The 11,425-nt window shown below is 52.1% G+C and overlaps 1 protein-coding gene across 1 annotated transcript in view; it reads right to left on the bottom strand.

Annotated features, from left to right (window-relative positions):
* Positions 1–332: 332 nt before the first annotated feature.
* The window catches only part of Mical3 (microtubule associated monooxygenase, calponin and LIM domain containing 3), a 197,574-nt gene continuing 186,481 nt past the window's right edge, over positions 333–11,425 (bottom strand). Inside the window, exons 31-33 of the mRNA XM_032905759.1 lie at positions 3,479–3,578; positions 3,282–3,355; positions 333–3,201 (exon numbers count right to left, since the gene is read on the bottom strand). Coding sequence (XP_032761650.1) covers positions 3,017–3,201; positions 3,282–3,355; positions 3,479–3,578 — 359 coding nt within the window. The 3' untranslated portion in view covers positions 333–3,016. The remainder of the gene's footprint in view (positions 3,202–3,281; positions 3,356–3,478; positions 3,579–11,425) is intronic.

Here is an 11,425-nt window from a genome sequence, read left to right as displayed (position 1 = left end):
TCTAAGCTGCCCAAATGATTTGTGTAGACCTCACTCACCTAAAAGGTAGGGGATAGATGTGTCTCAATGCCAAGAGCAGAAAAACGACTTCAGAAATACATTTTTCATTTCTTTAAAAAAACGAAACAAAACAAAACTTTATTGCGCACAAAACAGACCACTCCCTCTTCTGGGTCGTGTTACCGTCTTCCAAAGAAAATTTCTTTAAAATGTGGTACTGGGGGATTGAACCGTGGGCCTTATGCATGCTAAACACACATTCTACCACTGAGCTATATTCCCAGCCCCCCCGGTATTTGTTGTCCCCGCCTCTCCTCTCCCAGTGAGAAATGTCTTCTTTTTTTTTTAAGTCTACAGCTGCTGGTCAAAATTACCTCAAGGATGGCTGTTGGGGACAAAAATATCAGCTGAGCAGGGTTTTACTGCCTTCCGCTTGCACTCCAGGGATAGAGGCTAGAGCCTCCTGAACTGTTCTTAGCCTTGAGTTTGGGTTTACTCAAATGCATTCTGTGTGTGTATGAAGTGTACACATCCCTCTCTTCCCTGTCTTCAACTGAAGACATAATTCCTGGGAAGAATGCATGACTGGAGCTGTGCACGTTTCCAGAGGCGGAGAACACTTCCTGTCTGGTCCCCGGACCACTGAAATCAACTGCACACTAGTGGTTACAGACTGGGAGCCTAAGAAAAGTGCTCTGTGAGAACCTGAAGTCCTCGCGCTGCCGTCACGACTGGAGAGCTGGGGGACGTCTCCCGAGGCTGGTGGAATTCTGAGGCCCTCCTGCAAAGTGTTCTGCCCACTTTCTAATGACTGCTGGAAGCAGTGTGTGTGCTTTGGAGAGATCAACAGGTCATGGCTGACCAGGACAGAGGCGGAAGGGAACACCTGTTGCTTCTGCTCTGTGAGGCCACGAGAGGTGCAGCATGCCCCTGCATCCTTGTTGGGTCGCTCTGGAAATGGTTTCCTTGTTCTGGGTTAGCAGGAATGACAGAGCTGAGCTGCATGGGATTGCCGGTGGCACTGTGGAGGAGGACAGGCTCAAGGAGAAGGCCTCACGGGCGATGATGGCCCTGTCCAAAGTCCAGTTTGATTGGCAGATTGTAGTTGAAAATGGAATCCAGAACATCCTCCTCTTATAGAATAAAAATAGCAATACTGCCACGTCAGTGACCAGGAAGTGATGACATCAGAGCTGTGGCGGTTGCCAGCAGCACATCTGGATTTCCACAGGAGTGATGGCAGCTTCTGTTCAGGGTGAGGGAGTAAGAAAGCCGTTTGCTCCTCTGGAGTTGGGTGGATGGATGTTCAAGATGAGGCACAGTGTGGTTCCCATGGGAAGTCCAGGGTCAGTGTGGGCCCTTGGCTGTCGTCTGCACTAGCCCCTCCCACAGCTGGCGTGCCCTTTCCAGATTGGTACGGCACCAGTGGATCGGTCCATGTGCTGCTGTTTTGAGAGAAGCACCCTGGCCACAGTCACCGGTCTCTGGCTAAACCACGGGAAATGAACAGCTTGGTTTATGCATCTGGTTACATGGTGCTTACTGGCTCTTGCCAGGTCGAGAAAATCCTGGTGTAGGCAGAGAAGATTGGAGTGGCCGGTACGTTGAAGTGAGACCAGCGTACAGGTTCCTGTCTAGCTGGACTGAGCATTTTCACCAGCTAGCCTAAGGACAAGGTCGCACTCTACCCGGTCCCAGCAAGCATGAAGAGGGGTTAGCCTCAACCTTTAACCTATGTACAGTAGGTAAAACCTTGGCAGCAAAACTGGACAAAGTGGGTTCCACACAGCTAAGATCCCCAAAAGACCAGAACAGCCTGTCTGGCCTCCTGGCGCTGAAATGTATCCGCACAGAGAGGCCATTCTCCTGCACAAGTCCAGTGGCAAAGGGAACAGGGTGCTGGGTGGAGGAGGGGACAGAAAAGCTGTGAGCAAGGACCCACAGGGCCTTGAGCTGCTTCCTGGCTCCAACCAGGTCGGGAACACCATTAAGAATCTAATAAATAAATGCTTGTAACAAGAATCAGGTCAGTTTTGCATCAGGCTGCATGGGATGTACAAAGACCCCCCCTCGTCACGCCCACGCGCAGGTGACAGGCAGTGTCTCTAGTAAAGGTATAAAAATGACGTTGCTTTACTTTCAAGTATTAAAAAAATAAGTTAATTGACAAAAAGGGGCCGAAGTGGCTGAGTGTCTGGCCAGGCTGTCAATGTGCAAACACAGGAAAATGCTGAGGAGAGCCCTCTCCTGTACTGATGTGGGCGCTGACCAGGGACTGCGCCTCTCTGTCAACAGGACTGGGGTGGGGAAGGGGTGGGGGAGGAGTTGACAAGGTAGGGCCTCCTTCAGCTCTCCCAAAGTCAATACTTTCCAGTGTCAAAATGGTTGTGAACTAAAAGCAAAACACAGCAATCCACGGGCTTCAGGCCACTGCCCATGTGAGAGGCCTGGGGCACTTGGCCACTGGGGATCCAGTGTGTGGTGGGGCAGACCCCTCTTGCACCCTCCTAACTTGCATAATGAACCTGCCTACTTCCCCTGCGAGAGCTGGGTGAGCATTACCCCTGCGGGGGTCGCTCCCGGCTGGATCTCCATCCACAGCCCTTTTCTGAAGATGCCTCTGTACTTTTCTCTTTGGTGGTGCTTCAGGGAGCATGAGGGCAACGGCTGCTCTGCTCTGCAGGTGCTCTGTGGTGGCGGTGGCTCTGGAGAGGAGCCACTCGAAAGAGGTGCCAGGCAGCAAGCCCTCAGGGACCCGAAGGCGGTTCCCCTGGGGCACATATCAAACATGCCCATCTCCTCCCTCCTGAGTGGGGAGTCTGGGGGTGGGGGGCGCCTCTCCTTGGAGGTGATGTCACCTCAGATGATAACCCTCACCTGGGGTTTTCCCACAGCGTGGTGTCTGAGCACTGCCCTCTGGGGACGCCAGGCTTCTTCTGAACCTGGATCCAGTGGTTTGGGAGAACGCAGCCGGGTCAGGTGGGTGCCAATCTACCAGACACAATGGTAGGCAGGCTCAGGACCAGTCCAGGCTGAAGCCCTTGCACAGCATAGCAGCCTCCAGGTCCTTGTCCTCCTCTTTCTCCCGCAGTCGTTGCTCCTCCAACAGGGCCACCAGCGAGTCTCTCTGCTCCACCACCTCCAGCATCTCGTTCAGGATCTTCTTCTCCTCTGAGAGCTCCTCCTCCGTCTTCAGGTGATCTGCCGAGAGGCTGAAGGCATCAGGTGCGGCCTGCGGTAGTGGCCCGCGTCACCTCCCCACCCGCCTGCCCTCTGCTTACCTTCCACGGCCATCCTCTCCCTCAGCTCCTGCTGCAGCCGGCTCTGCCGGTCTTCCAGCTCCAGTTCCCGGGCGCTGAGACAGGGAGACAGACACAGAGACAGTGACTTGGAGATCCGCTCTCTCACCCTGCCAGACTGGGACGCGCTCGAAGCACCGGCACCCCCACAGTTGCTCCCCAAATCTCGGCTTACTCACAAAATCATCAGCTCCGACTCGTAGCGCACCATGGCGTTTTTCTCCTGCACCAGCTTGAACCACTCCTGCATCAGCTTGGGGTCATCCTTTTTGCCCATGCCTGCGTGAGAGACTGAGGGTCAGACGAGGGCGCGGCCTCTGTTTGCCCAGCCCAAGGGAAGTTGTCACACTGGGGCAAATGTGCAAAGAGCCAGGCGAGATGCTGCCGGAACTGTCCCAAGCCAGGTCCAACGTTTGCCTACAGCCTCGACAGGGACAGGGGGGCAGAGAACGACAGGCCGCTGCCCTGGGCCCACCCCGGGGCCCGGCAGACCTAGGCTTCCCATCACGTTCTGAGGAACGGGCGCGGGTGCCGCCAGCCCAGCTGTACACCTTGCTCTTGCGTATCCTGCTTTTGCCTGAGCGGCTGTGCCTCACACTTTCCCACGCTTCTGGATCTGACTGGAAGACGTTCTGTTGTGCGCTCATTAGACAGGCGCATACCAGGCCAGTGCCCTACCGCTGAGCTACACCTCCCGCCCTGGTAGAGCACTTCTTACAAGGCAGCCTGGCACACACGGCAGCAGACCCCGCGTGGTACACACAGGGCATCAGGGTGGCTGCCAGATTTCTCACCAGCGGACCCCAGGGCTGAGGGAGGTAGCTGTTCCTGCCCTTGTTCCAGCAGCTGACTTGAGTTGTCCCGAATCGACTTTCGACCCACACTGAGTGTCCGTCAGGAGTGGCCACACCCCTGGGCTTAACTGCAGCAGGAGCATGGAGGAAAGGCTAAGAAACTGACCCACCCAGGAAGTAACAAAGTCCTGTGTCGTGTACAGAGCTACTCCATGGTCCTGCCTTGGAAGCACAAAGTGTCAGTGGCTCTTTGCTTGTGTGGACACGAACGTTCCCTAGTGGCTCTCTGTGTGCTGGGGAAAGAACGCAGAGCTTCACGTGTGCTAGACAATGCCCCGCCACTGAGCTACACTGCCATCCCAATGTTAAATACTTTTATACAGAGCTCAGGAATGTCTGAGGGCTTCCCAAAGTTAAGTGGGAACTCTCCAAGTCCCCTCCACTTATCTGGTTGGATGGTCCAGGCCCGAGAAATGCCCTAGCACGAGAGTATGCACCGTACCCAGGGAGGGGCTAGTCCCATGTCAGACTCCCGATCGCCCTAGCCTGCTTCTTCCTGACTCTCTCACACTAGTCGAAGGCTGACGCTCCTGCACTGTACGTTGGACGCGTGTCAGGCCTAAGTCTAAGTCTTTAGTCAGTGACCACGCTCTGGAGACAGAACCGACACAAGCAATGGTTAGTATCAGCCCCGTGCCACGCGGACATACACCCTTGCTCCTGACATGGGGGTCTTGGCCCTGAGCTCTACTCTCAGAGATGGGTACCTCCACCTCGGCCTGTCGAGCTTGCCTACAGGTCTGGGGGCCCAGGGTCTCCTTCCCCGCACCAATAGACTTGGGTCTTTGGCTTTTAAGCAGCCCACGGCCCAGTTCCACGCACTCCTTCTGGAGGGTCTCTGCACAGTGTGCCCCTGTGGCCATGGAGATGGAGCCCTGAGGCATGCAGAGTGGCAAGCCGCGAGCACACCAAGTCCGTCCCCCTTCCCACCTCCCAGCGTGTAAAGACTCCAGATTCCACCAGGAGACGTTGGGACACTGCTCATGAGTCATGCTGGGCTCTGGCCTGGCTCATGAGCAAGGGGATGTGGCAGGGTGGGGGGTCACATGGGAGAGCCATGGAGAGCAGAGAAGAGGTTAGCAGGGGTTAGTTATGGCCACACTCCCTTCCCCTGCCCACATGCCTTGTCAATGACAATCTTATCACCACAACAGACTTCAAAATCAGACAAACTTAAAACAAAACAAGACACACTCAGCAAGACACAAGGTAGAGAAGTTTGGTTTTTAGTGGTTGGAGGAAAACAACAGAACTCCGGGCCATTTGTGTAGATCAGTCTTTGTAAGGACAGTATTCCTTGACTCCGCCAATACAAACTGCCACCACAGAGGGGGTTCCTCCTCTGTTCCTGGCCTTGTGGAAGCTGGCCTTCAGCTTACCGGCCCCAAGGCCCCAAGCACCAATGGTAGACAGGACTGCAGGAGAACTGCAGCCTGCAGACGCTGGAGCCCACAGGCTCTTTGGTTTCTGTCTGTTCCCATCCTCCCTTAGACAGTCAAAGGGATACTGTGCCTTGTAAGAAACTGCCACATACTCATGACATTCTGACGTAGGGCTATCAGGAGTCAGAGAGAGGAGGAACGGTTGCTGGGCCTTGGTTCCCTGTTGGACTATGGTGGCTGCGGCCCCTCGGAGGCAGTGGGGAAGAGTGGGCAAGGTTACGTTACCTTCCTGGACACAGCAAGGGCAGAAGGAGAGAGGTCTACGCCGTGGAGTCCCGCCACTGGGCTCAACTTCAAAAAGGACCAAACAAGGAAGAGGAAGAGGAAACAGAGAAAGACAAAAAAAAAAAAAAAAAAAAAAAAAAAAAAGGAAGAGGGAAAGGAGGAGAGGAGTTTGGAGGTGGAGAGGGATGGGGGAAGGTGAAATAAAAACAAGTAGAGGACAAAAACAGAAAAGGTGAGAAAAGGAACAATAGGAAGAAAAGAAAAAAATCCACAAGAATGAAGAAGCGGGAACAGGGGGAACAAAGTCTACAAATGAATTAAGTCCTTTTTCTTTTCCAGCACAGAAATCGAACGAGAGCAGGCCCAGGCTGCAGGCAGCAGTGGCTAGTGAGGGCGTGTGGCAACACTGGAACATTATGGCATGGTGGCTTTGGGGAGGTCTGCCTACCTCCATGCAACAGACGTCCAAATATGCAGCCAACGCTGCTTCTAAGTGTGCAGGAGGTTACTGGGGGTCACCAACAAAGCCTACGGAATGTGTTCTTAAGATGTCGTCGTCATTGACACGTGTGAGAGGTTAAGCTAGCTTTCCCCTAACTCTAAGGGGCAAGGAGGATCTGTCGCCTTTGGCCACCATGCCCACAGAAAGGGGCCCTGGGTCTTTATAAAGGATGTCTTAATCTCGCTGTGGTCCTCTAGGGCTGACAGAATGCTCTGCACTCTGAACCAGGGAAGTTAGGAAAATTAGGATCACACAGGGACACTTCCCTGACCAGTAGCACTACCCCTCCCGTGGCCTACGGAAAACCAACCAAACCCTTTTCTTTCAGCTCCTACACCGTTCAGAGGCATCCGATGCCACAGTGGAGGGGTGGTGTCACACTGTGGACTGTTAGGGGGTGAGCTGATAACAACTCACAGTGACACTTGCTAAGAGTGGTGATGGGCACCTGGGAGACAGTGTGCAGAGATCTCTACAGACCTGATCGCCATTCGAGGAAGAGGGAGAGGGGCTGAGCAGGGACCATCACAGAACCACAGGAGCACACACAGGAGACAGGAAGCCCCAGGAAGGTAAGGCCTTTGGGCCATGGGAGGACTGGGAGGAAGGTGGCCCATGATGAGAACTCAGCTCAGGTTAACAGGAGGGCTGAAGGTCAAGCTACTGTTGGACTGGCCATGTACCCTGCAGTGGGATAAATGCAGGGACCAGTTTCTGTTTCCTTTAAAGCCCGTCTGTATCCTACTTAGCACTCCGTGCACAGTAAACTTGATACTGGGTACAACCTTCGAACCAAAGCCACAGTGTATGAAGTGCTTTTAACCCATCTCAACAGCTCCTACAAGCTGAGGCCTGGGTCTTTTCCAAAAATTTGCTCTGCCGTAGTTGACCCGCTCCACCTGCTTGGGTTCAAAGCATAAAGTCTGTGTGGCGCCCAGATACCTGAAGAAATTCTGTAAGTGTCACATCAACTCTCTCTGCTGCTTCCTGGGACTCAAATGACACACAAGTAGGTAGCTGTGTAGCTAGAACAGCATCCAGACTCACTAGCAAGGGACAATGACAGTATGTAAGCAATGCACATCCAAAACGAGGCAGGCATCTGCACACATGCATGCCCACATAGACCTAATGGTAAACACCACTTTCTGGACATCACACCATGGGTCCTACGTTCTTTTATCTCAATCACATTCCTCGTGCAACCTTTACGATTATAACAGGAGATTGAGAACAGAAGTTAAAAAAAAAAAAACAAACCAAAAAACTAGGGAGGAATGGACAGCATCGGGCGAGGCAGGTATTTAAAACAAAGAGGGAGAAAAAGACACTGCCACGGGAACAGAAAAGAGGGAGGGCGTGAACAGGTGGATGGGTTCACCCACGTGACTTGCTTTGTAGCCTCCAAGGTGTCCGTGATGAATACCCATCCCTCATAATTAGAAGGAAAAAAAAAAAAAAACCCACACCCAATGGGTGCTATTTTAAAAAGAAGAAATGGAACAGAAAAACTAATGTAATGGGGAAATCCACCCCAGACCAGAATCTGAATAGAGCGTGCAGCAAAGCACAGAGGCACTGATTTTAACAGCAACTTCGCTGCCTTTTATGGAAGTGTGAGAAGCTTTGTGCTTCTTTCTCAGTTGAGTTCTCCTGTCACCGACTCCAGCCCGCTCTGTGCAGCCCTTGCCTGGTCTGGAGTGGACTCTGGCTACTCATATTTACTGCCAAGTGACCCAGTATGGAATCAATGCCTAATTAATTAATTGGTTAGTTATCCAGACAGAGTCTCATGTATCTCAGGCTGGCCTAGGACTTACTGGTCTTGAACTTTTGATCTTCCTGCCTCTACCCCCAGGTGCTGAGCTGGTAGGTGTACGCACCATGATGGATCTGTGTAGGGCTGGGGAGCAAACCCAGAGCGTGTGCACGCCAGGCAAACATTCTGAGTTACGTCTCCAGCCTCCTTTTCTCTCTCCTCTCTTTCAAGTCAGGGACTTACGTAGCCCAGGTTAGCCTTAAATTCCCACTCCCCTGGTGTTGGCATTATAGGCTTGTGCTATCATGCCTGGCCTCTGTTGTTTCTGGGGGTAGAATTCAGAGTCTCTCCATGTTCAGTGAGCTGCCACTGAGTAACGTGCTAAGCTTGGACAATTTCTGGAGGGTTGGGTATGAAGACTGGGTTCTTGTTAATGTTCTGTCTTGAATAAGATTGGCATAATCTCTGTTGGCTGAGATTATGCTCTACTGTTCTCGCTCTGCAACCTCACGGCTGTTTGGTCAGTACCAATGCTCTCCCGTGCGAGGAAGGCTTCGCACAGCAAGGCTGAGAGGTCCAGCCCCAACCATGGCAATCATGGGCTCCGAGGCTCCGGCGGCTGGTGCCATGCTTCTGTGGGCAAGTGTCAGATAGGGTAGGGCTGCTCTAGCAGGCACAGATGATGCATATGTGACAGCGCCCTGTGCTGAAGATAAAGAGCTCACAACAGAACCACTCTCTAGACTGGAGGACTGCTGGTGAGCTAGAAAATACTCGTGAGAACTGAGACCCACGTGGATGTGAGTGTGCACCCGAGTTCACACACGCACACAGCGTCTCTCTCTCTCTCTCTCTCTCTCACACACACACACACACACACACACACACACACACACACAATCAAGTGAAAACTGAAGGTTCAGCTTGACCAGAAAGGCAGAAATCTACCAACATCCAATGTCCAATGAGAGGAACCAGCAGGCCGCACCAGGCCTCTCTCCAACTCACTGGTGACCACCGATCGATCCCTTTCCAATCCCTCACGCTGCACTTCTAACCCTTTCATTTCCCTCCGAGACAAACGAGACGTGAGGGTCTGCAAAATCAGAAGTCGCATGAGTGCACCAATCTAAGCTTTACAGAAGAGACGAGTTTCTCTCTAGATCTCAGTCACCTTGTTCCAGTCAACAGAGCAGTGACTTCTCCCTACTCGCCGCTACCTGTGGGTCTTGACCCCTCAAGGGTCACACATCAGATATTCTGCATATCAGATACTCACATTACAATTGATAACAGGGGAAAAATTACAGCTATGAAGCAGCAACGAAATAATTTAATGGTTGGGGGTCACCACAACGTGAGGAACTGTATCAAAGGGTCGCAGTGTTAGGAAGGCTGCAAACTACTGTGTAGCAAAACAGGACTGAGTGGGCTGCGCCTGTTACATGTCCAGGGGAAGACAGGAAGGTTGTGCACGTGGAGCCCCTTCCTCTCCGGCTCAAGGGGTCATTATTTGTCACTTTAATCGCTTTTCTCTCAAATTATAACTGCAGCTAGTTAATTTTTATATACTCCGTGGCTCTAAGAGACTTTCTTTTGGCATTGTACACTGGCTCTGGATCTCTGAGCCATATCCCTAACCCCAAAACTGGTTTAAACAAAGCAAACAAAAGCTAGCAGTCTCTTCTTTTTGGTTCTTTTTTTTTTTTTTTCGGAGCTGGGGACCGAACCCAGGGCCTTGCGCTTCCTAGGCAAGCGCTCTACCACTGAGCTAAATCCCCAACCCAAAGCTAGCAGTCTCTTCTTAGTTCAGGCTACGCTTTGCCTGTGATCGTCCTGCCTCTGCCTTCTGAGTGCTGGGATAAATTCGTCACCATCGCCTGATCCACAGAGACTTTTATACAGGGTCTGAAGCCTGCACGTGTCAGGCTAAGAGCTCTGAAGGACCCCACTGAGGCACAGTGGTGGGCAGGAGTCGGGTCTGAGCTTCTTAGGTGAGAAACGGACACCCCAAGTGCTGCTCAGAGCGCTGTCTCCAGTAATTGATGCCACAGACTCCAATGTGGCCTCTCAGGGAAGCAGGAGCAGAGGACCAGCCAGCGTCTCTACTTCAAGATTCAGACTTCAAAAGGGAAACTACTCTTCAAAGAGTGAATATTAGAATGTGTGCCCGAAGGGAAAACACCAGCAGACTCTGAACAGGGTCATCTGTGGTATCTATGTCTTCCTTTCCTATCCTTCCTTCCTTTGAGGGGCGGGAGAGCCTTGCTCTCTCTTGGAGTACACAAGTGCCTCCCTTTAGAAAGACGGCAACGGGATGCCTCCTGCATTCGAGCAGAACCCACATGGTGTCTGTGCCATGGGAAAATCAGGCAGACCCTGGGGACTATGAAGCTCTGGGGTGAGGAACAGAAGTAGCGAGCTGTCTGACTGAGGGAGGGGGCCTTAACACGTCAAAGACAAACTGAGTTCCTTTTTTTTTCTGTTTATTTTGTTTCACTCCCAAATCCTCCATCACACCAAACCCAAGGACAGAATTGGGTGCCTGGAGCCACAGAAAAACAGCTCACTGCATTTTCTTACCTGAGCAGGAGGTCAAAGACAACATTGAAGACATACACAGAGACAATCTATGCTGCAAAAGCCAGTCTCTCAAGCGGGAGGGGTGGGTTAGGTGGCAAGAAGGGTTTGGACCACTTCTCCCACAATGCCCTAAACGTACACGATCTCTTCACATATAGAGATGATCTCAGAATGGACGTGAACATTCTTTAGGGAACCGTTAGGAGGAGGCGAGGAGGTGAGATAGGGTATTAGACGAGACGGGATCTGTTAACCGGGTGCAAGCATCCGCCCTTTTTCAGCATCAATGGCCATGAATGGGAGGCCCCAGCATTCAAGAAGCTGGGGACACCGAGAGGGGGCCTGTGGCCAAGTGGATATCATAGACAGCAGAGCCAACTCATGCTGTCTACCCAAGGAGCTTGACAAGGGTCCTACTCCTGATCAGTGATATGGATAAGGTACTGACCTCAGGAATCAGTAAGGGTTTTGTATGTGGTATAAGGGGTGCAGCCCAGAACCTCAGGTGTGCTGGGCAATGCTCTAACCAGCAAGCTACACCCCTGGGCCTGGCTTTGGATTCATTTTATTCACATCTGTGTCTGTGTCTGTGTGTGTATATATGTACCTGGCATGTGGAGGTGAGAGGTTGACATGAGCTGTTTCTTCAATCACCACATCATTTAAACGTTTCCTAACTACTACATATATTTTTCTTTTTTAAATTTTATTTGCTTTTATTTGTTTGAGTGTGGGCCTGTCTGTGTGTATGTGTCCAGGTC

Source organism: Rattus rattus, chromosome 6 (genome assembly GCF_011064425.1).
Source record: "Rattus rattus isolate New Zealand chromosome 6, Rrattus_CSIRO_v1, whole genome shotgun sequence".
In the NCBI taxonomy this organism is placed as follows: domain Eukaryota; kingdom Metazoa; phylum Chordata; class Mammalia; order Rodentia; family Muridae; genus Rattus; species Rattus rattus.
Note: the sequence above shows the minus strand (reverse complement) of the source record. Positions and strands in the feature narration are given on the sequence as shown.